The 25,786-nt window shown below is 41.9% G+C and overlaps 1 protein-coding gene across 30 annotated transcripts in view; it reads right to left on the bottom strand.

Moving 5' to 3' along the window:
• Positions 1–9,863: 9,863 nt before the first annotated feature.
• Bin1 (bridging integrator 1) overlaps positions 9,864–25,786 on the bottom strand; it is a 69,628-nt gene continuing 53,705 nt past the window's right edge. For 28 of the 30 annotated variants that reach the window (XM_063258833.1, XM_063258834.1, XM_063258840.1 and 25 more), the window contains one exon: positions 23,632–24,268. In XM_063258833.1, the coding sequence (XP_063114903.1) occupies positions 24,161–24,268 (108 nt within the window). In that variant the 3' untranslated portion in view covers positions 23,632–24,160. Of the gene's footprint in view, positions 18,554–23,631; positions 24,269–25,786 lie in introns of those variants that run through there. The other 2 variants (XR_010050757.1, XR_010050756.1) reach the window with 2 other exon arrangements.

Raw genomic sequence — 25,786 nt, 5'->3', positions numbered from 1 at the left:
ATAACCTTATCAAATCCTTATTACCTCCCCAAGACTCCACCTCCAAACACTATTAACATCTGACTTTGAAGATTAACTCTCACGGACACATTCAAACCATAGCACCCATCAACATACATTAAGCACAACAGCCAAGAGGAGTACATCCCAAAATTACAAATTTGACTTAACATTTAAAAATCAATTACATGATTATATCAATTGATGCAGAAAAAATAGCATTTGACAGAACACAACAAATTTCATATTTTTTTTTTTAAAAATGATAATAGGAATACGTCTTCAACCAAACCAAAAGCATCTGCAAAAATCTATGGTGAATTCTCCTCCAGGAATTGGGGACACAGCAGGTCTCTTATGTATAAAAGGAAAATGGATGGAACTGGGTAGTCCAGATACATTTCAGGAACTGAGAGACCATAGAAGTACCTCTCAGATTTTTCTACTGTGAACAAGAAATCAAGACCCACAAAGACTTCTTGGTGGTTACTGTGCCATCTACTTGAAATCTTTTTGTACAAGCAGAGAGAGATCAGGACTCTTGGTTGTCCATCTTCTGAGACACATACATTCCTGGCAGGCTCAGGCACAACACACGGAGGCCGACAGGGCTCTCAGCACCCAGCACCCATCAGAGTTTGCTACCATTTGTGAACTCTGAGGCCTAGAGAGGATCAGTTACCTGGTTTCTGCTCTTTTGTTGCTTATGTTGTCACTTCTCTTTGGGGAGTTATTAATTCATGAAATTTTAGGTGGCGACAGCTGACAATTTGAACGGGAAGAGATGAACGCTAAATATAACTATGTACTATTCCATAAGACAAAAAAAGATTTCTGCTTTAGATTCAGCAGATACTTTCCATCCCTCTGATTTTATACCGGCACAAATTTTATTTAGAAGCTGCTATGACAGGTCTTGGTCAAATTCCACTTTCTTGGTTTCATAGGAACCAAGGTGTCCAGCCTTTATCCAGCTACTGACACTTTCTTTCCTTCTTGTTATATCTGGTCAATGCTGGTAATGGGTCAAATTACTTGATATCTTTAGTTATTAGGTCATTGTTATTTCCCACTCGGTGGAAAACCGAAGCATGAAATCCCTAGAAAAAGCTTTTATCTCTGCTCATCTTTCTGAAGCAGATGTAGTGGTAGTGACAAAGGGCAGATTGTTATTGAAATGCAGTTGTGACAGTGAAGTGTAATAATGACTCCTCCTCCCTGGTGAATATGCACTGGACCAGTCTGAACGTGGATGGCATAGTTGTCTTGGTTCACTCCATTGTGGGAGATGCTGTGGGGGAAACTGAACAGGATGATTTCCTGGGTAATTCTGCTGAATACTGGCATTTAGGAAGAGGCCATAAGGCAGAGGGGTCCTGAAGGTGTCTATCTGGTTGCCATCTCAGGAGTCAGGTTATCAGTGAAAGAGAAGGTACAACTCCTCTGAAGTCCAGGTGGAACCTTGCTCTTGGATCTTCCAAAGAAGCCCTTTCCCAAGCCAGCCGTGGGACTTTGGTTTCCTCAAGCATGTGGATGAAAACTCACTCACTAGTGGGAATGGTAAAGTGCTGCAAATTGTGACATAATTTAGGACAACCCAGATTTGCCTCAAGATGTTTTTCATGCCACTTATATACACAGGTTACAAAAGAGAACAGATTATCACTTTTAGGCAAAGCCTTTGCTTGAACTCTATTGCTTTTATGTCAATTGATTTTACTAGAATTTGGCAAAATGGTACACTATACAAAAAGGGCTATCTTCCCTTTCTCTAAAATGACTTTCAGATTGTGCTAGAGATTTTGTGCCCACATAGTCTAGAGATTGGGGATCCATGCACTGAAATGTAATGATTGAACATCCAACTATGTAAAATTATATCGTGACCAGTTAGGCTTCTCTATGACAACACTCAGTGCCCTTTATGAAGACTTTCCTAATTTATCTTTTTCAAGTAAATTTGTGCTTCTCCACTCAGAAATTTGAAAAATACTTGTTCTCCTTTTTTTTAATTATAGGGGTATGAGAGAGACCAATTTTCTGCCTAGGATTTGGAGGACAATTTCTCCCACCTTGAGTACCAACTCCGGTCTTCCTGAGACCTGATTTGTTATCTCTGGGAATGAGGACTTGCCAAAATGTGAGACACTAGCTGGTGAGAATGTGGGTGATTGTGCTCCTTGTTACACTTCTCTCCTGTTACATTCATCTCATAATGTATCCAGGGCAACAGAGAGACCTTAATCCATTGGGACTGATGGTGACTCTGAGGATGATGTCATAGTGCTGATGCTGAAAGAAAAGAGCCACTGCTACCACTGTTGAAAATGTCCCTGGGTTTCTCACCTAGCCCTCTAACATTCCTGTGAGTTTGGATACTGTACTATCTTCTTCTTTTTTTTTTTTTTTTTTTTTTTTTTTTGTCTTTTTCCTTTTTATCAGTACCAGGGATCGAACTCACAACTGCCTGCTTGCAAGGCAGGTGCTTATGCCGCTGAGCTAAATCCCCAGCCCCCTGTACTATCTTCTTTTACAAGGACATCACTAAAAGATGTATGGCACATACTATTACCTTGCCATAGTAACCAGTCCAAAATGTTATATTATAGTAGAGGGACTCAATCCAGGTTCATGTAGCCCCATATCTCAAAACTACAGGCTGCCAGAGCCCTTTTTTATGGTTCTGGTTTTGGCACCAGACCCAGGCTTTGCCCATGCTAGGCAAACTCCCTGTCACAACCCCAGACCAAGAAACCTTTTAAAGTATGGCTTTGTTGCTTAAAAAAGGAAACCTCTAACTCCGCTTCCATTTCCTGTGAATATGGTGACACACAGCTCACATAAGCTGTGTATAGTGGTAGAAATAACTACATACAATGGCAGATTTATGTTATACTAAGCAGATTTCATGCCAGGTTTCTCAGCCACTCCATCTGTCCTTTCACTGAGAGGTAGTAGAGCTTAGAGACTCACAAGAGAGGAGAGCCACTCTGATGAGTATGGATGGAATGGCTATTGGCTCTGGTTCCCAGTTCATGAGCTGACAAGGTAGAGGAGAATCATCCAGCAATAGCAACTACACTGTCATAGCTGCTCCTGGATTCTGAGGATAGGGGACATTGGTGTTAAACTTGCAACACAGAGAACTAAAGATGGAGGATCAGTAAGCAGCAAAACACAGAGCTTCCCCAAGAGAAACAACTCAGATGCTGGAACAAATCATCCTGGAGAGGACTAGACAGAGGGAGATGGATCCTCTCAACCTCTGAAAAGCCTAAAGGAAAAGTCAGACATGTGTTTGCAGGGCTACCATCAAAGCAGCTCACATTCATGGCCACAGTGCTCTCGATGGAGCCACCCAAATATGCGGTTGCAGTACACTCGCCACCAGAGCCATAGTCACGCTAAAGTCATGGGTCAGCAAGTCAAGCAGAGAAAGGATCCAGCATGGAGACCTGCAATAACCTGCAGTGAGTGCTTGGAATAAGACCCTCCCATGGGAAAGGGGTGACCAACTGGACACCATGTTGGAATCGGGCAGGATGGGCCTGAACTAGGGAACAGCAGTGACTTCAGTTGGTTGCTCCCTGCCCAGAATGGATTAATGGAATCTAGTTGGCCTGGGTCATGCCCCTGGCCAGGAGCCAGTGAGTTGTCCCAAACTGATTCCTTACACGTGGCACACACTAACGTGGTGGAGGCTCCCACAGGTGACTGGCTTGGAGGGGAGGGGCCAACATACACTGTCCCCGCTTGCACCTCAATGACCAACAGCAAACTGTAGACGGCAGAAATCCCTAGCCAGCATGCTTCAGAAGAACCATAGCCAACAACAAAAAAGGGCTGGAACCTCCACCATATACCTAAGAAAAAGCCCCCAGCCCCCAACCCTGTGAATATTGATCCAGGAGAGGTAAATACAAAACAGACTGAGGGCAGCAAACATGCAATATCAGACACAGCATCAGCGGACATAAACAGATATCTTTGCGACCTCATGGATAAACTCAAAACTGAAATATTAATTCAAGTAAGGCAAGATATGAGAAGGTTAATAAAAGAAATGCTAAACACCTCTTAAGAAGACACAGATGGAAGAACAGAGGAACACAAAAAAAGGAGAGAAACATTTGATTAAGAATATAAAGAAAACCTAGAATACATGAAACAGATCCAAAGAGATTACCAGGAAATTAAAAACTCCATTAAAAGCTGGGTAAATTGCCTGAAAGAAACTAGAGATAAACAAAACTTGAAGATAGATTTGCCACATCTGATTGCAAAAGGAAAGATCTCTTAAAAATAACAAGGAAAGAGGCAGTAACAATACCAAGGCTAGAAAACAAGAGGATCTATAACTTAAGAATACAAAATGTGAGTAAACAAGCAGGGTTACATACAAAAGAAATACAAAGAATATTCACAGAAATAATTAAGGAAAACTTCCCAAGCAAAGGAAATGATAATCAGATGTATGAGGCATACAGAACTCCAGCCACCTACAACCAAAACAGAGCTACACCCAGACATATAATAATCAAGATCCCAGAAATTCATCATAAGAACAGCATATTAAAAGCCATCAGAGAAAAGAAACAGATCACCTATAAAGGAAAACACATCAAAATCACAGTAGACTTCTCAACACAAACAATCAAATCAAGAAGAGCTTGGAGTGAAGTACTTCAAGCCCTGAAAGAAAATAATCTCCAACCCAGATTGATGTACCCTGAAAAACTGTCTCTCAAAATTAATGGAGAAACAAGATGCTTCCATGACAAAAAGGAACTGAGGGAATTCCTGACCAACAATCCAACCTTACAAAAAATACTGATGGATATTTTAGAGAGAGAGAGAGAGAGAAATACTAGGATTTTAGAAATAGTGGCAGAGAGGCCTCAATGAATGGCGCAGACAGTGGAATGAAGGAGAAAAGTAGACAACCAATGGCAGAAAAGTAGCATAGCAGAGATGAGCCAGTGATAGTTGACTGAGGTCTCTAACATAGATGCTCCTGATACACTAACAAAAGAAACACAGGCAGAATAGATCAGGAAGTAGGATCTATCGAGATGCTCTGTACAGGAAATATAATTAATCTGAAAGAGGGTTTATGGACCAAAATTCAAATATGAGAAAACAATGCTGTATGTGACAGGAAACCAGAGAGAAACAGAGACAACTTGACCAGCACCTACAGATAAGTTGGAAAGACAGGATACTTTTGTGCAATAGAGAACTACTCAGCTATACTGAAGGAAAACCTTGAGGTTTTTGTAGGTAAAGGAATACAACTTCAGATAAAGCCCAGGAGTAAGAAGGTTTGGAGCCACTTAGGTAAATAGCAAGTTGCCCCCCCAATCTAAAAATTGAGGGAGTTGGTGGGGCCCAAAATGTGCAGTGCACCCTGTGGGAGTGAAAGGGGAAGAACTGTCTAAAAAAGGAAGGCAGAGGATATTATTAATAGTGTATCAGGATTTAAAATCCAAATTACTCTCACTGCTCTGTTTAGATGGATTGTATTCATTTCCAGTTTGTCTACATGTACTAGATTTGAGGGCACAGACAGGTATCCCAAAAATAGCAGGATATAGTATAGTAATCATCCTTAATTTCCTATTAACTTAATGTGAAGCCATGTATAACTTACACTGTCTTATTATGACTGATCTTATTTGAATATGATTTGTTAGATTGCTGTTTTGTATTGACTGATTTTATTCAAATCTGATATGATTGAATAGTATCAAATCTGAGAGTATAGGCAACTACACTGAAAATGACAAGATTCACTAGGCTACCCACTCTGGTTTGATTATTACCTGCTTTTGAAGACTTATGTTTCATTTTTATTAATATTGGTATGTACTGCCATATTCAATTATACTATGCTTGGTGATACCAACAATGATATTGAAAATAACGAGACATCATAGTAACCATTGTAGATCACCTTGTATTGCAGTTTTATATGACTTTTTCATTTCATGTTTTTCTAGGAATTTGTTTTGTTTTGTCTTGCTTTGTTTTGTTTTTCCCTGTAATACAGAAAGGATAGATATACATGTACAGACTCATGCATACATAAAACTTACAGTCTGTGACATCTGATTATATAATGCATGATGAAATGAACAACTACTTTGAAGAAAAAGAGATACCACAGTACCCAGTGCTGATTCCATAGTGCCTTGATGTGAAATCTAGCAACACTATTATTATTTGTTCAGAGTGATTTTAGTTTGCTTTGTTTTGTTTCATTTCAACATACGTGAAGGTATAGACAATTATTTTGAAGAGAATGAGAGACACTATGACAGCCATTGTTGACTTGCCTATTGTCTGGTCTTGAAGACCTAAGCCCCTTCATCGTCCTGTTTGGATCAGTTTTATACTATGTTGTTTTGTATGAACTCACTGTATGTGAAGATATGGACAACTAATTGGAAGAAAATGAGATAATATGATAGATAATGAAGATCTCTGGTTATCTTGCTTTGAAATGTATGTCTTACATTACTTTCTCATGTTCTGTTTTGTTCTGTTTTGGTTAATTTTATCCTCTTTAAAATTAAAAAATAAAAAAAAATAAATTTGCAGCACACATTGTGTGTTCACAGCAGTCTCCTGCCCCCTCCCCATGCCTGTTCTGTAACACTGTGCACTCAGTGTGAAGTGAGAAGCATTGAGAGCAGGTCCTTGTGCATCCTCACAAGCATGGGGAAGAGGATGCTAGTAAAGCTTTGCAGTGTCTGGCTCATTCTGTATAAGTGTTGGCCTGAACAAAATGCCTAAAGGAAAGACGACTTTTGCCCCTTTCACTGGGCTCAGTAATGGAGAGTTTTTGAGAAGCACCTGCTCTTCAGGGAACAATTACCCTATGATGACCCTTGACCACTCAGCCTCCAAATGTAGACTGAGCCACATTCACCTGTCGGACATGTGGAGGTCAGCTCCTACTGATGTAGTGTCCTTCCAACACTGACCCCAGACACCTCTTTCTTTTCTGATGAAATGCCTCAGATTCCTTGTGTAGTGACCAAAGAAGTGCACACTGACAGATTCCAGGTCCTAGAATACCTGGGGTCAAAGGAAGAAATTCAGGATGTTCTTTGCTCAAGCTTTTGTGCTCAGACCCCAGGGCTGGGAGCAGAATAGGTTTCCAGTATGCACAGCAATCAAGTGTTGGCAATCTTGAGTCTGCCTAACCCAGGGCAGTGGGGTGCAATTGGAGTTCTGTCACCTTCCCGTGAGCTTTCACTGCCTGTACTCCAGTGGTAGGAAGAAATAAATCCTTTGAATTTTACTAATGACTAATAGATGAATGGGGGTCACATTCAAGTCCTCTTGAGCACCACAGATGAGCCCAGGTGTCTAGGAACTTCCCAGCTCAGGCATCAGGCTGCCAGGCTCACCTTCCTTGTCCCCATGCATAATGGGCACAGACTTGCAGGCCACAAGAGTCACTTCCCTGTTCTGTCCTGGAAGCTTATTTGTCTTGGTGGGCTAACCCATGCTCCCCCTGGGGGCTGACTGTTTTGCTCCAGTGACACCATGCCCTGTTGAGCACAGGTGTAGTGGACACAGCAGTGGGAGACCAAGATGACCATTGCAGTACACAGCCACCCAGGCTGTGACAGGCAGCAATAAAGTCACAGCTTGAGGGAGAAGGGACCCTGTGGCTTCCCTTTCAAATTATGATGTGGAAACATATTAGGTAGGGATGTTTTTGGTGATTTTGTTTTTGTTTTTTCTCAGCTTTTCATAACCCACTATGGGGGGAGGAAAGGAATGGCTGAGAATATTCTTGATTATGTTTCCGCCTGTGTTCCTCAAGTTCAATTTCCTCATTCTTGGTTTTGAAAGAAGCTTTACCATATATTTCAGGTCCTTTTCTCTTGGCAAGGAGAACCTCCTTAGTGTCAGCTCCAGATTTTTCCAGCATGTTCTGTACATCATCCCCCATATCATCAACATTACTGCAAAAGGTCTTTTCTTCCCACACTTACCACTTACGGGAGTATTTCCTTCAAAAACATCTTTCCCTAACCACTCAGATATTTACCTTCTTTCTCAGCATCAAAGGCTCTGCTACTGCCAAGATGCATCAGCTTGTTTTTACCATATCTGCATTGTACTCACACAAGGATCCTGTAATTTCTCCTAGCAGGCCCTGTTGGATGTGTGCATACTGGATTTGGTTCCAGCGTGGAGCAGCAGCCTCAGTCTAAGGGAACCACCCCACCCCCCCAACAGGCACCACTTCAGGCGAACTTGCTGAGTCCTTCTGTTTGCTCTGTGGCACAGCCCGCTGGCCAGAATTACTTGGTTTCATCCTTTCACAACATTCTAGTTTAACTAGTTACTGTCCTACTAAACTTGTATTCTGAAAATACAGGTCAAGATGGAATGTCTTCCGGTTGCTGTAACATTCTGAGTTTTTCATTTTGTTTCAACTTTGATTGAGCACTAATTGTCTGTAGCCAACCAGCTACTGACTTGTCTCAAGAATGTCATTTTGTTGTCTATTTGGTGATCTGGTCTTGGATTTTGTAAGATACTTGTGTTCTTTGAATAAAGTTTTTTGTTGGACACACACACAAAAGTAAACTTTAGTTAGCAGCCTATTTAATCTGAAGGACTGTTTCCCCCAAGTAAAAAGCAAGGAGAAAACGTCTATCTTTAATTTTATATTAGCATAATAATGGGGATTCTACCCATGACAGTAGGCAGGCAATGAAAAAGTAAAAGCAATAGAATTAAATGACCTTTTTACAGAAAACAGGAAGGAACCTATAGGAGACTTTAGAAAACCTACAAAACACTGTAAGAACTATTAAGCTATTTCCTTTTCCCGTAAACAGGCTCTAAGCAATGTAAATAGGGCTGGCTGAGGTGCTGATGTGTAATCTTTGAAACTAGGTGTTTCCCCATCCCAGTGTCTTCCTAAATATGGTTCAGGTGGCATGCAGGATACAGAGCCAGGGGTCCAGGGCTGAGTTCAGCCTGGAGATGAGAGGCTGTGACTTCCCAGGGCAGAGAAGTTTGCACATCAGAAGCTGAAGCACCAGCTCCTAATATCAAATGCTGCCTCAACTGTGTTGTGCAGATTGGTCTTCCTGCAAATCTTCTCTCTGCACGTTGCAGAAGTGCTTTCAGGTCTCCCACATAGCCCAGCTCACAGCGCATGTATTTCCGCCATTCTCACAGTCACTCATCCTCAAGCCCCTCCCTTCTTCATGAATTAATAAAATCGAGGCCCTGGTTCAAGGCCTTTTGTTCCATTGAAGTGTCATCTGGGCCAGACTTCAGACCCCTTGATTTCCCATGAATATAAATATGTTTTAGTGTCTTTATGCTCACCACAGGTTACACTGGAGGGGGTAGATTGGAATTAACTCACTAGAATTCCAAAACCTTTCCCATGGGATTATAAACACAAACTTCTCGACGTGACAAGGACAGGAAAGGGACCACTACAGATATGGTGACATGTCTATAGCCAAACCCAGAGCCACAGCCTATACCCACCACTCCTAAGGGCTTTCTCCGTCCCACTGCCCCCTCCTGGTACCTCCTGTATCCTCCGGAAACCACTGTCCACATTCTGTCCCTGGAGAACTTTCAGTTTCTAAAGATGTATATAAATGGAACCATGGAGTATGTATCTTTTTGACTTTTATTTTTATTTCTGAGACAAGTCTCATTATGTAGTTTAGGCTGTCCTTGAATTTACTGAGTAGTTCAGGCTGACCTCAAAATCCTGGCAGTTCTCCTGCTTCAGCCTCCGGAGTGCTGAGACCACAGGTGTGCCCCGCCAGCTGACTTCCTTCGCACATAATGACTGCAATTCACTCATGCCATAGTATAAATCAATAATTTCCTCCTTTTTTATTAACCAGTATTCTGTTGTATGGCAATACCACAGGTAATTTATCCATCGCTTGGTGGTAGCGATTTGCATCGTTTCCAGCTTGAAGCTGTTATGAGCAAAGTTTCTATGAACATTTTTTGTACAAGTCTTTGAATCAATACAATTTTATTTCTGTAGAGATGACAAGTAAATTAGAAAATAAAATTAGAAGTATGATATTGTTTATAACACCATCCAAAGGAAGGCATAAGTTACTTTTATTTCTACTGGGAAAACGTTTTAAATTTTTATGACAGTTTTCCTAACAGTTTAAGGAACTAAGCTCTCAACTAAGTGAAAAGCTCATTGGTACCTGGCTCTCTCATCTGGAAATCTCGGGGCAACCGTTTTTCTAGCACACATTTTCGTGGTAATGGCTATCGATCAATGGGGATCTTACTGTCTTGTTTTCATTCTACATTTCCCAAGTCAAAATAAGCATTTTCCGACTCATGGTTAAATTATATAAAACTCCAGATTGATGATACTTAGTTTTACATTTTTAAGAAAGAAGGCAGAGGGAAAGAATAGGAGGGATAATATAATACTGAGTTCTCCCTCTCGTGAAAACTGAGGCTTAAAAAGCCTAAAGCACAAACTCACACTATGTGAATAACAAATCCCAGGTTATTCTTCTGCTTTCAACACATGACATGAAATTTATCATCCCATCAGTTTTTAAGTGTATAGTTCAATACCAGTAAAAGGCTGACGCAGGAGAACTACAATGATGTGGCAAACTCATCACAACCACTCACCTCCACAAATTCATTCTACTTCTTGATTATCTCAAGTATTTCCTATCCCTAGAATCATAATGCATTGTTCTTTTTTGTGATTGGCTTATTTCCCATGCTATTCTAACCATCTGATGCTCCATACCATGACCTCAAGTTTCATTCATGTGATAGCATGTGTCAGAACTGTTTTCCTTTTTATGGTTGAGTAATATTCTATTTTGTATATGACTGCATTTTGATTACCTATCCATCCACTGATAGACACCATAGTTTAGATGCTGTAAATAATGCTACTGTGAACATGAATATATATTGTTTCTTTAATACTCTGCTTTCAATTCTTCCTGGTATACATGCAGAAACAGAATTTCTAAATCATATAATAATTCATTTTTAATTTTTTGATAAAATTTCATTTTGTTTTCCTCATCAGCTGCAGTGTTTTACATTTCCACCAACAGAAAAACACTTCTCCACAGTTCCTCCAATACTTATTTTCTGGTTTTGTTTTTCTAATATAGTTGTAGTGAATTTGTTGAGACACAATTATAATGTAAGAACACATTTATAAAACAGCAAACATATGTATTTCATAGATAGAAATTAGAGGTCTCTGACCAAGTTTCTGACTTGGACAGTATCTATAGTCCAGCTGCATACCTCTGATAAGCACCGAGTCAGAGTGATTGTCTGTATCTTAAGGCACCCTAGGCTAATCAAGGACACTCTGTAGGCAAGATGCAACCTCAGACTTCTAGCTCATCAAAGATAAATCAACGAGGCAAAGAGGTGAAACAATCCAAAAGCCACCCACCTAGATTTTCTGAAGTAGTAACAGTGGAAATAACAAAGCAGATGAATGAGGTTCTAGAAAACCAAAAATAACTAATCAGATAACTAAAGATGATGACCATAATGAAAAACATGCATAGTGACTCTAAAGTAGACACAGATAAATTTTAGGAAAATGATGGAAACCACGAACACCCAAAATAGAAAAGAAATGGAATCCATAAAACAAATTCAGATATCCATGAGATTAAGTACTCCATTGAAAGTATACACAGCAGAATGAGTCAATATGTGAACAGAATCTCAGATACAGAAGACAGAATTGCAGCTACCACTCATGAAAGATTTCTTTAAAATATCAAGAGACCATGAAAAATCAATCCAACAGCTGCAAGATGGTGCAAAGAAAAATAATATATGATTGATCAGAGTCAATGAAAAAGGAGAAAATAGCATAAATGACATAAAATACCTGCTCACAGGAGTAATGGCAGAAAAATTCCCAAGCAGGGAATAATAATTTGATGTGAAGATAAATGAGGCACATAGAATTCCAACCAGCTATGCTCAAAAAAATCTAAACTAAGGCATGTAATAGTCAAGATTCCAGATATTTAGCACAAAAACAGAATATTAAAAAAGCTGTTAGAAAAAAGAAACAAATTATTTACAAAAGAAAACCCATCAGAATCACAGCTGACTTCTCAACACAAACCCTGAAGTCAAGGAAAGCTTGGAGTGAAATATTTCAAATCCTAAAAAGAAAACTTCCTCCAACCCAGACTGATGTACCCTATAAAACTATCTTTCAAAAATTCGTGGAGAAATAAGACACTTCCATGACAAAGAATACCTGAGGAAATTCATGAACACCAAACCAGCAATCCAAAACATTCTGAAGGACATTCTAGAAAGACAACAAGGACTACAGCTCCATGAACCTCAAAAGAATGAATCTACCAGGCAAATCAAGCAATTGAACAAAAGGGAAGAAAAGCAAACCAACAACTGGAAAGTAACATGACAAGGGTAAGTCAATTCGTATCAGTTATAACCATCAATGTAAATGGTCTCAATTCACTAATCAAAAGAAACAAACTGGCAGAATGGATTGAGAAGCAAGATCCAACAATATGCTATATACAAGAAACACATTTAATTTCAAAAGAAATTCACATACTGAGAGTAAAATGATGAACAACAATAGCCCATGTAATAGAAACCCAGAAAGGGTGTCTCTATTTGGAGACATAATGGATTTCCAGACAAGACTAGTTAAGAGAGACAAAGAAGGTCTTTATGTCCTTGTAAGGGGAGCAATCCAAGAGGAAGAGATAACAATCATAAACGTGTGCACAAAATACCAGCCCACCCAACCATATAAAAATATTAATGGACATGGAAAATCAAATAAGCATTAATACAATTGTAATGAAGGACCTCAATACGTCACTGTCACAAATAGATCAACTATACAAAAAGAAAAATCAATAAATTTATCAGAACTGAATCCAATTTTTTAACAAATGGACTTAAGTATATGTCTACAGAGTGTTCCATCCCACGACATCAGAATAAGCATTCTTCTGAGTTGCACATGTGACATTCCCTAAATGTGGCCACATACTAGCTTAAAATAGACCACATGCCTGCTTAAGTAAATGCAAAGGAATTGAAATTATCCTATACATATTAGACCATAAAGCAATGAAGTTGGAAATCAGAGGCAAAAGAAACCACAAGAACTTCATAAATATATGGAAATTAAACACCCCTCTCTAAACAACCAGTGGGTCACAGACACAATTAAAGAAGAAATTACTCTACAATTGAACAATAATCCCGATACAACACACTGGAACTTATGGGACACAATGAAAGCAGTCTTACAAGGGAAATTTATAGCAGTGACTACCCATATCAGAAAAACAGTGAGTTCAAATAACCAACCTAAAGTTGAACCTAAAGCTTGTACAAGGGAAGAAATTATAAAGATTAGAACAGAAATTAATGCAATGGAGGCTAAGAAAATAATACAAAGACTCAATGAGTCAAAGAGTTGGTTCTTCGAAAGATGAAATAAAATTGATAAACTCTCAGCCCACCTTACCAAAATAGACTCAAATCCATGCAATTAAGAATAAAAAGGGTAAAATCACAACAGATCCTGTATAAATCTAGAAGATCCTCAATACCTACTTCAAAAACCTGTATTCTAATAAGATGGAAAACACAGAAGAAATGGATAGATTTCTAGGTATTATTGAACTATCAAACCTGAGTCAAGAAGATAAAAATTCTAAACAACCCAATATCAGTCAATGAAATTAGAGATTTGCTAATTAAAAATACCTACCAACAAAGAAATCCTTAGGCCCTAACTCACTGTTGAACTCTACAAGATTTTCAGAGAATATCTAATATTACTACTTCTCAAACTCTTTAATGAATTTGAAAGGCAAGCAATACTCCCAGATTCATTCCTGGAAGAAGGAAAGCATTACTCTCATACCAAAACCAGAAAAGAGAACTACAGGTCAATCTCCCTAATAGACATGGATGCAAAACCGGTCAATACGACACCAGCAAACAAGATGTAGCAAATCATCCAGAAGATCATACACCATGACCATGAATATCTAAAATGCACCAATAAAATGTTAGCAACTGACCACCCTTAGTCACTGAGCTTAACAGTATCTGCCACTAATCTGGTTTCTATTCTGTGGCAGATGTACTTCCTTATATCCTTCTGTCAGGAAGAAAACACTTTGGAATGGCGAGAAAAAAAACATGACAGAATGACCTTTCACTGAAATCTGGCTATTGTCCAGGTGCTATGTGACTCCACAGGGACACATACTTTTGACTGTCATTAGCTGGGCTACCTTGCAATTCTTTAGACATAAATTAATTCATAGAAGGCTGGATGGTAAAAACATTTTCTGTCCATTGTAGTGCAAAAACGGGTTTTGCCCAGTGGAGAACATAAATATTTGAACTGGATCCTTTTTCAAGAATACCTCATTACAATCTTTAACATGCATTCATTTATATTTCTTAAAGCTATGATTCTACCTTTTTGAAAATCACCCTTCAACAATGTTAGCAGTACCACAGCAAGACCAAGCAGATTCTGCCAAAAGGCACCTTGTGAGTACTGGGGGTAAAGCGTCTCATTTCTTGGCCTCTTGAGAGAATTCCAAGTAACCAAAGAACTTTCACTTTTGTTTCTCTCAATTTATCTCTCCAATCTTTGCTGAATTTGTGTTTATATTTTATTTCTGGTCCATATGTGACTGATAAATTAGACTCCGCTCTTGGCTACAATTGGCAATTTAGTTTACGATTTGACCATTTGGTAATCTCTGCAAACGGATGGTAGGGATCCAACCTTTTCTAAGTGAAAGATGGCAGAAAATGCAGCTCCTTAGTCCTTGTTCCTTTGTTGTTGCACTCAAGCAGGTGACAACGCAGGCCCACTGTGAGGAGGAACAGCTCTTGAGATGTGGGACTGCGAAAACCTTGTTTCGTGTTTGTCTCAGCCTTGACTGCAGTGGCTGGGCTGAAGGCACCGCCTCCCTGTGTGTCTGTGATTCCAAACTCCTGCAAAACCTGCAGTGCCCACTTGGTATGTAGTGGGAAATACATTAGTGAATTAAGATTATAAATACTGGTTTCCCTAGTGTAAGAAATGATAAAAATACATAAAAGTATGTGGTAATCATTATTCCCCATTATATTGGTTTGAAGCTTTATAATGTTTTCACTCATTTAGTGGAATGGTTTTATTCTGGGTTGTTTGATTTTATTGTCTGTGATAGTATAAACAGCTATTTTGAAGAAACAAGGCATCAAAATAGCTAGTGCTGATTTAATATCATCTTGTTTTGAAATCCCATCAAGCTGTTGTTCTTCTGTCTCCATTGGTTTTACCATGTTGTATCTTATTGGATTTTATTATATGATAACATAATCAATTTTTTATAGGCAAAGAGATAATATAGAAACCATTGTTCATTTTCTGTTAGCTGGTTCTAAATACCTTGTAATATTTTCATTCTCTTGAAATATTCACACTGTCTTGAATGTTTGACACTATGGTATACGAAGTTATACTCAAGTATTTCAAGGGAAAAGACATTATGGTAACTACTATCATGTCAGGTTATCTGGTGGTGAAACACTATGTTGCTTAAATTGTTCTTTTCTGACCTGTGTTGTTATGTTGTTATGCCCTCTTTTATCTCAATCTCCCCTTTTTTTAAAAATTAACTTTATTTTCTTATTATTTTTAAAGGAAAAAATAAATTAAAAAATAGCAGGATATATTATAGTAACTTTTTTATTAACTTGATTTAAACCCCTGTATTGCTTTCACCATCTTGTTTTGACTGATTTTACTCTATTCTGTTTTGTTTGATAGTATCAAGTTTGAGGGTATAGGCAACTACTTTGAAGGCAGTAAGATTCACTCTGATGTCCATTCTGGTTTGACTATTAACTTCTTTTGAAGTCCTGTAAGGTCTCCAATGTTTAGGTTTTATTGGTTTTGTTCTGTACTGTTTTGTTCAATTTTATTATACCTGATGATATAGGCAATCCTTTTTAAGATAGCAAGAGGCATAATGGTAACCATTGTTGATCACCTGGTATTCTGTTTTTACATCATGTACTATGTCCATCCTTCTGTTCTAACTGACTATGTTTTGTTTTGTCACATTTGGCTTTATTCGCTTTAAAAAAATGTAATAAAAACTGTGGGAGTGATAAAACCCAAAATGTGTAATTGTTATTGTAAAAAAGAGAGGAAAAGAAAGTGATCTAAAGGATATAACTGCATGTATATTTAAGTGTGTAAGACAGAAAACCATATTACTAAGTTTTTGTTGGATCATTGAACAGAACTGTATGCAATCTCACTGTCTGAATGTCCACTTTGTATGCTTTAATTTTGTAATTTGAACAACTATTTCTAAGATGACAATATGTAATCTATTAACTAGTGATTTCTGTTTATTTTTTTGAAATTCTGTATTACTTTTACCCTTTTACTGTTTTGATTTTTTCTCTTTAAATAAAAAAAATTTTTTAAAGATTATTATCTCTTAAATCAAAGATACTGTTTTGATCAGTTTATAAAAAAATCCTAACTTCTCACAATCCCTACACTTTGAAACAACATGATCTCATACAAAATCAGCTAGCAAAGAAATAGTTTTACAAATCCAAGTGTGCATCATTAAGGCAAATCTCTGATGTCAGACTAGCTCAACGATTTTGATTTGAAAAAAGGAGTATCTGGAGGCATGGAGCTCAGGGGTAGGGTACTTTTATGAGAACCATAAAACTGGTGTTCCTGTGGGCAACAGGGAGACAAACTGTGCAGCAGCCTCACCACGCAGAAGCATCGCCATGGATTTAGGCTGGCCTTGAACTCACTGTGATCCTGCCTCAGTCTCGAGGTGCTGAGATCACAGGTGTGCGCCACCACGCCTGATATTAAAGGGAATGATTATTTAGACAAATTTATTAACCTGTTTTGTCATAGATTAAATAAAACTCTCTAGCTAGCAAAAATCTTAGTATTTCAGTAATGGAACCATTGGATACTTAGCTAAATTTCTAAGTACTTTGTTTAGTTTTGATTATTTTTGTACATGCTGTTTCTATGTTTGAGTCTTGTTAATAAACATATCTCTGCTTGACACCTCAAGGACTACAAGGCATCTGTGGTTGTGAAGATTCACACATGTGTGTTCATATCCTCTGCCAACCTGCAGGAATGCTCCTGGAAGGAGCATTCTCTCAACTTGCTGCCACCTTCCCAGTGTGTTCTGTGAAAGCTGGCTAGCTTAGATGAAAGTTATCATTAACACAAGTGGTTGGTGGTGCACATAAAGCAAAAGCAAAGAATAGAAATGTGCATATTTTTGTTTTAGATGGCAAGAGTATTTTGATTCAGAATATGAAGACTGCATTGAAAGGGCTGAATTTTATTTGCCTGGATTTTAGACACCTTCTTCTCAGAAATAGGTTAAAATGCTGGCAAAGTTCTCACACTCGGATGGGCTTGCTGCCTCTCGCCTTCCTTGATTCCTGCCTTTGTCTGCAGTACGAAAGGTTACTCTTTACCATTCGTGAAGTATTGCATACTTTTTTGTCTCACCAGGAAAATGTCTGTGTTCTCTACTGACTGTATTATGTCCTTTATTATTTAAATCAAAACACACAAACCCTCACTTGCGAAAATGATAGTTGAAAATCATGTCACCTTCTATGTTTACCGTTTTTAAAATTATTACAAGGATGGGCAAAATTTGTCTCTCAGGCACCCATGATATTCTTTAAGAATCAAGTTTCCTCATCTTGGATGACTCCTTTAATTTTTTTTTCCTGAGATCATATCTTAAATACAGAAACAGCAAAAAAAATCTTTAAAATATGCTTAGATACCTACTAGAGGTCCCCTACAAATTCACAAAGATCTGTTGTTTCCCTTTATAAAACAAGAAAAAGAACGTTGCTAGAAGTAATTATGTTCATTGTTCATCAAGGTTGCATGAGAGAAGCTAGTCTCCCCAAATTGAGTTCGTATCAGTAAAACACCATTCACATAAATATTTCAGACCTCGCCTGCTTTACGAGAAGACCCTGAAGGGTTGCCAGTACCTTTGCTATCTGTATAAGCCATTTTCCCCTAACACTGATCAAACTCATGAAATAGTCATTTCCCAATGGAGGATTTCAGCCTCCTGTCTGTATTATTGCTTGCTGTCATAAATTAACCACAGTTCTTGTCATCTGCAGTCAGTTTTTTCTTTGCTCTGCCATGAGCTGCAGCTGGGTGTGGTGTCTCTAGTGAAGGCCAGGCTAGGCCTCCTGATGGGAGCTTCAGGCCACAGTGACAGTGAAATCCGGATTCCAGGCCTCTCCACTCAGGAAGCGCTTCAGAAAGTACACTACGGATCAGGACTCAGCAAGCAGGAATCAATCGCACAGCGCTGAGTGAGCCCATTTTACTGGGGTCCTATTTTGAAGTATCATTGTCACTTTAGTGTTCCTTCATTTATAGACCTGGTAGCAAGCACTTTTCTTCCTTCTTATCCTGTGATTTAATAGAATTTGCTTTTTGTCAAGTGAAATTTTTTTGTTTTATTTTAAAGAGTTAAAAAAACAAAAAGAAAAATGTAGGGTTTCAAAACAAACCGGTAGAAGCCACCAATCATTATTATATTGCATATTGTTATCTTCAAACTAGTTGCTCAGATTATCAGATACAGGAATGCAAAATTGATCAGGCAGTATAAGCCTCATCCTTTTCCATGAATTAGCACAATTATCTTACCTGTTGTTCTTTCCTTTTGAGCAATTTCTTTCTCTTTCACAGTATCTATTGTACCTTTTAGATCAGTTTACTTTCAGTTTCTTACACTAGGGAGACAATACAATGTTAGTCCATGTGAATCTGATTCATTTCACTTGTGAGTATGGTCTCTGGATGCATCCACTTACTTATAAAGGCCTTATTTATCTTTCTTTACAGTTAAGTAGTACTCCATTGTGTAAAAATACCGCATCTTTTTTAGCCATTCCTCACTTGAAGGGCATTTCAGTTGTTTCCATGATTTACTTATTACAAATTGTGCTGCTATAAACCTAGGTGCACATATATCACTGTGGTATGATGCTTTGAATTCTTCTGAGAAAATACCCAGAAGAGGTACAGCTGGGTCGAATGGGACCTCTCATTCTAGTTTTCCGAAGAATCTTCACATAGATTTCCACAGTAGTTATACCAGCCTACACTCCCTTTAATAGTGGAAAAGGGTTCCTTTTTCCCCACAGCCCCACCAGCATTTGTTATTGGTTGATTTCCTGGTGATAGTCATACTTTCTGGAGTGCAGTGGAATCTCAGTGTTGTTTTAATTTGCATTTCTCTAATGACAATGATGCTGAACTTTTTTTTTTCATATATTTATTTGCCACTTGTATTTCTTTGTCTGAGAACTGTGTATTCATTTCAGATGCCCATTTTTGGATAGAGTCTTTGAATTTGGGGGGAAACATTTTTCAATAATATCTGATTCTCACTGGTCTCCCACAATTCAAAAGCTTACTCAGTCTTCTTTTCTTGGGAATACAGTTATTTTCATGGGTTCATTGAGAACCTGGCCTCCTTTCTCTGGCCACAGAACTGTACTGTGCTGTGAAGGCCACTTTGTGGATGGCAAAGTCAAGCATTATTCTCATGTAACAAGGAAAATAAGCCTCTGTACACAGAGAATCAACTCTGCAAACTCCTGGAAGAACACCACTCTAGACCCCTGACTTGAGCAGATTCCTAGAGGCCAAGAATATTACATAGTCTAGGAAACTGAGAGAGGCAAGAAAATCACCCAAAAATGCAAATAAGGAAGTGAGACCTGTTAGTGACAGTTCCTTGGCTTGTTTTCCAGCAAACACAAGTCCACGCTGAGGGGCTGAAGGTATGACTCAGTGGCAGAACACTCGTCTACAATGCAAGAGGCCCTGGGCTCCATCCCCACACCCAAAATAAACAAAATATGAGGCTTTTCTATTTGAATAAGATACATGCTGAGTCAACAGGACTGAAACTTTCAGCCCAGCCTGGGCAGCCTAAGACTAGGCAAGACCCTGTCTCAAAATAAGACATGTGTAAAAGCGCTAGGAAGTGCTAAGGCCCTGGGTTCAATCACCAGCACTGCAAAACATGAAATAATTCAAGAAATACAAACTGTCGGGGGCTGGGGATTTAGCTCAGTGGCATAAGCGTCTGCCTTGCAAGCAGGCAGTCGTGAGTTCGATCCCAGGTACCGATAAAAAGGAAAAAAAAAAAAAAGAAATACAAACTGTCATGCAATACTTATTAATTCACAAGACAAGCCTGAGTCAAGTATCACTACCATTTTTGTAGGAAGCAAAACCACAGGCCAAGGTAGAACCACACCAGCTCTTGATTTCCAACACCTGCTTCCAGGGGGCCAAATGCAAACCAAGAATCTGCCTGTCATTGGCTCTGGGCCCTTGGACTTCTGAGATCAGGATCCTTGAGATCTTGGATCCTTTGCTCCAAGCAAAATGGCACCTTGCCTCTTCCTAATTATTGTGAAGATCTCAGTTCCTATCCTATCTCCAACAAGCTTTGCCAAGCAAGGGCTCAGGGAGGTGTTTCATCTATCAGCCCTACAAAGCCCTCTCTTCTCTACAGCAAAACCCTCTCTGGTCTAGGTCAGCTCCAACATGCAATCAGTTCCTTCCCGTGATTCCTCAGTGCTATAGGAACACACTCAAGGCTAGCAGAGAAAACCAGGATGTTTTTTCAACTCAACGGAGTACTAGAATCAATTTTAAACTGAGTACCCATCTTCAGTGTCCTACAACCAGGATACCTGTCCTGCAGGATACCTGTTCCCATGCCAGGTCCTTCTCCAGGTAGGGCCTACTGCCCTCTCCTAAGAGCCTGGCCCCCACAGATGCTCTCCCTCATTCCCTCTGCCTCTCCAGTCAGGGTGGGTGGGAGTCTTCACACCCACAGGTCACCTTACTGTCCACACTCTCCCACCAAAAGCAGAAGAATCGTGCAGAGCAGCTCAGCCCTGAATTCCCCCACCCAGGCTATGGCTGGCAGGACCCTCTTTCTAGAACCAAATATGCTCTGTCAGGCTTTTTTGTCCTCAACAGATATTTTATTTCCACTGGAGAAATGTTTTGCTTCCCTCCTTGCTCATCTACCTCAATGCTAAATAACAGGCAACTTTCAAGCAGAATGTTTCCATGGCCTGAAAATTAAATTCCCTGACACAGGATAATTTCTCAGCATGGCAGGCATCCAAACTGCCATTACAGGCTCACGGTGCTTCCCAAGCTGGAATTCTAGAATGTGCAGAGCAACTGCACGCACTTTTGTTAGAAGGACACACACAGGTACGTGTGCAGTCACGCCACATTATTTAGAAAAATACATGTTCGTGAGGATGGGCGCTTTTTGTTGGTGCAGATTACTATGGACATGTTATCCCTGCTGTGGGATCTTACGGTCTCCCATAAAATTCTTGCAACCAAAATAGAAAGATTAGCAGATTACAGGAGGACAAAGTAGAATCAACATTGGGAAAACTGCCATCCCAAGAGTATCAGAGTGAGAATGAGTACACGCCCAGGCTCGGTGGCAGAGTTGAGCAATCTTGCTACAACATAACCCTGTCACCCAAACTCCTTGCTTACTGAGGGGAAGCCAGTTTGAAGGCTTTAAACAGGCTGTGGAGGCCACAGAGTGGATTCCAAGGGGAAAAGAAGCTTTCTCTGGTTCTTTGTCTGCCCTGGGCTCAGTCTGGGTAACAGCTGAGCCCACAGTAGGACAGAAGTTGCAAGGGAAACCTGCCCTAGCCAGCACAGGGTGGATTCACTTTAGTCTGAACAGGCAAAATTGAAAACAAACCTCTTCAGGTGGGAGCAAGGAGCCATGGCTTACGGCTTCACTTTGAGTGAGCAGTAGCCTGTGGCATCTACACAGCAGCAGGCAGACTGTGGCAGTAGCCGGGCACGGCACACTCCTGCTCCACGCCTCCTGAGCTGGGGCTGGCCTGGCTCCAGGGGGCTCACAGGGAGCAGGTATGAGGGTGTGGGGATCCGCCCTGCTGCCTGCAGCGAGGCAAGCAGCAAGACAGGCAAAGTGGGAAGAGGTCTGGGCCTCAGTCCCACAGAGGAGCTGGGTCAGCTGGGAAGGAAAGGGCGCATCACTGAGAGTGCTCAGCTGCAGTGTGGCAGAGGCCACACAAGGAAGAGGACACAGGGGTCATGGCCATCAGAGGACATACACTTTCGCGCAGGGAATGGGAGAAAACAGGAGTGTCCAGAGTACACAGCGCCCAGTTTGTGGACCTGGGCTCGCATGGAAAGGTGCAAACACAGCAACAACGGGAAACATGTTTCAGGGAAACCTCCCCGGCAGCCGTGCTCTGCTCTGGCAGGTGCATAAGCAGGAGATACAGAGGACACTGGACCCACTGTGGGTGCAGGAGGAAATGGGCAGTGAGAATTGCATAGAGCAGGGTGCAGAACTAAAGGAGGCCAAATGTGAGAATCTAGGGACAGATGCGGGAACAGTCAGAAGGCTGTTCAAATAACAGATCCCAAATACACACAAACAATGTGCCGTCATGTGATGCTTCATACAAACACAGGCCAGAAGTACGGCCACCAGCTGGGCTAGACACTCCATCTCCCGCCTCTGTGCTCACTCTGCCGTCCTCAGCAAGCGTCTCTTTGCCCTCCCATATGCAAGCTGTGGGTCACAAGAAGGCTGCTACTAATCTAGCCTCCATCCAGGGTGGAGGAGGAGGTAAAAGCCACACTTGGCCAAGTTGTGACTTGTCTCATTAGGGAAGATATGCCCTCCCTCAGCTCGCTGGCCAGAAAGTGTGATAAAGCTACCCAGAGCTACGAGCAAGCTCGGGGAGTGAATGGTGTTAATAGAGCACAAAGTCAGAGTCCTGCCGGGAAGGAAGTGACAATGCCTGTCAGCCATGCACACTTACTGTCCACCCCAGAGGCAAGGCGAGAACGCCCAGCTTAACAAGCCCCTCTCAGAAGCACCTGAAGTTTGAGGTGTCCCGGGCCAGGGATTTGGGCTGGCCCACTCTCCTGCTTTCACTACCACTGCAGGGTGACATAAACATACATTCATTCCACCTGCAAGTACAACTGGTTCCGGGGCCTACGAGCCCAACTTCCACTGTGCCTGGAAAAGCCTAGGCCACTGCTGTGTCCCCGGCCATTCAGACCAGCCCGCAAAGCTAAGGCTGTGCTCAGCAGGAGTCACAAGATGGGATAGAGGCAGCAAACCAAACTCACATTTGAGCCAGGCAGGCCCTCTGGCCCCGGCAGACTCAGGCCCTGGGCTGCTGGGTACCAAGCACCCAGACCCTCACCAAGATCTCCAACCAGCTTCCCAAGCTCCGTGGGCCTCAAGGTCTTCATGTGTGGAGCAGAGTCCTGGTCCCCAACTCTCGGTTCCCAAGGTCACTCAGGACATATCAACCCTCGGGCACATGTCACCAGAGCGCCAGCTGAACAGAGTGGCCACGCAGCTGGCACCCCAGCCGGCAGCAGTGTCACAGCCTCAGATGGAATGCCAGAGACAAACCAGACACACTGACATCTTTCAGAGTGATTCCTGCCAGATGTTGTGTTTTGCTTTGTTTTGAACACTAAGGTTTATTTTCAAACGGCACACAGAGTCTGCGGGCGGGGCCAGACTGGGCTGGCAACTAGGCCCCACGCACTGCAGCTACCAGGAAAAGAGGACCCCTGCTCAGGCCGGCGGTGGCCAAAGCTTCAGGCAAGCGCAGTGGTGGCTTGGTGGCCCCCAGCCCGCCCTGCAGCCAGGCACACATGCAGGTAGGTGGGGATGCCAGGAACTCAACTAGGGCACACAGCAGCTTCAGGTACACCGGTGAACTCCACAGACGGGCTGAGACCGGGCTCTTTGGAAAACAACCTAATGTTTAGGAGAACACCTTTTGGCTCAGGTCTCCCCTCTCTCAATTTCCCTTTACTTTTTAAAAGTTTTAAAAACAAACAAACAACAACAAACAAACAAACAAAAAAAAAAAAAACCCAGAAAAGAAACACACATTTTTCAGGAAAAGATGTTCTTCAAGTGCCCAGAGGGCTGCAGGGGCTCTGCCGTCACTGCACACGTTCCGTGAAGTTCTCGGGGAAGACGCCCCGGCATTTCTCCAGCTCCTTGTGCTGGTTCCAGTCACTCTCCTTCACCCCCATGAGCCAGCCTTCATCCTGCAGCAGGGAGGGCACCCAGGTCACACCAGGGTCAGGGTCGAGGGGGTTCTGACAAGACAACCCCTGCTCCTGCTGTTCCTTTCTCCTCCTCCAGGCAATGTTCCCTGAGATTCATTGCCACCAGCCTCTGGTGGTAAACAGGTAAGCAGCCTGTCCTCGGGAGTTAGGGTGAGGAGAACCCTACGCTGGCCTGGGAAGCGATCTCTTTCTGGAAAGCAGCCTGGCCACTGTGCTGGTCTGACCACATCTGAGAACTCCGTCACTCCCAGGCCCAACAGCTTCCCGCCATCTGGAACCTACTGAGGAGAACAGCGGCTTCCTTCCAGGTCTCACACTTCTAGAAACAATATCACAAAGCTCCAGAGGCATGGACCAGTGGACAGCTTCCAGAGCAGTGACGGTAAACCTCAGAGCTTTCTGTGATACCAACTGCCCACTGCGGCATGCGTGCTGCAGGTTCTCCACGACTGCTCTGGAAGGTCCCATGCGCTGTGCACCCAGCCAGGTGCCCTGTGCTTCTCCCAGCCTCACCCTGGGCTATGGTGGCTGTACACCTGTCCCTGCAGCCAGGCTATTCCTGGGCGCTGCCTGGTCTGATGGCTTCACTCTATGTCCCACCTACCCCTGCCTCGTCACAGATTGGTCTCTGCTCCCTCTGAGCACCTACAGTCGGCTCTAGACAACCATGCACCCCACGGGTTGGGGGCAGAGCTCTTGAACCCCACCCAGCCCAAGGAAACCCACGAGGCAGTCGCTGGAGGCATAGGGGCAGGAAAGAACCAGTGGATTCAGCACTGGCCTGGAAATCCTTGACTCAGGCCTCCCATCCTTGTGCCCTTCAGCCCCGACCGGGGTCCCCTGCCTGGCCTCACCCTCAGCCATCCTGACAATTGAATCCTGTGGATGGGATGATGACAAGGGCCCCTGGCTGGCCAGGCTCCAGTGCAGGGCCTGCAGGTGCTCAGGGCTGAACTAAGAACAAAGTTCAGAGGTCCACATGGGCACTACCATCAACCCACAAAGGCTAATTTATGTCAACGGCAGCAGAGCTGCCCAAACCAAACCACAGAACCGGGACTAGCCCAGGTTCAGCCAGGGCACCTCCCTTATTTGTTCATTTATTTTCTCTTCTATTACTGACTGAACCCAGGGCCTTCCCACTGAGCCATTTCCCCATATCCCCAGCTCTCTTACGTGTTTTGAGATAAGGTCTCACTAAATCACAAAACTGCCCAGGCTGAGCTGAAACTTGCAGTCCTCCCACCAGGCCACAGCACTGTGATAATAATCCCAGCCTTGGGACCTTGCTCAGAGAGTCACTAACATAGCAGGGGGTGAGGGGGACCTCTGGAAGGCATCTGGGCTGACTCAGCTCAGGACACAGCTGGGAGGCCCAAGACCCTGTGTGTGCAGCCTGCAAGATGCAGGGCCAATGGAGGCCCACTGAGAGGGAACCAGGGAACGGGGCAGGAGGAGAGGAAGACCCTGCCCCAGTGTGGCCCAACTCTCTCAGAG

This window comes from Cavia porcellus, unplaced genomic scaffold (assembly GCF_034190915.1).
Source record: "Cavia porcellus strain 051 isolate PalLab524CR breed Dunkin Hartley unplaced genomic scaffold, mCavPor4.1 scaffold_12, whole genome shotgun sequence".
NCBI lineage: Eukaryota > Metazoa > Chordata > Mammalia > Rodentia > Caviidae > Cavia > Cavia porcellus.
The sequence above is the reverse complement of the archived record's forward strand: the minus strand, read 5'-3'. Positions and strand labels throughout refer to the sequence as shown.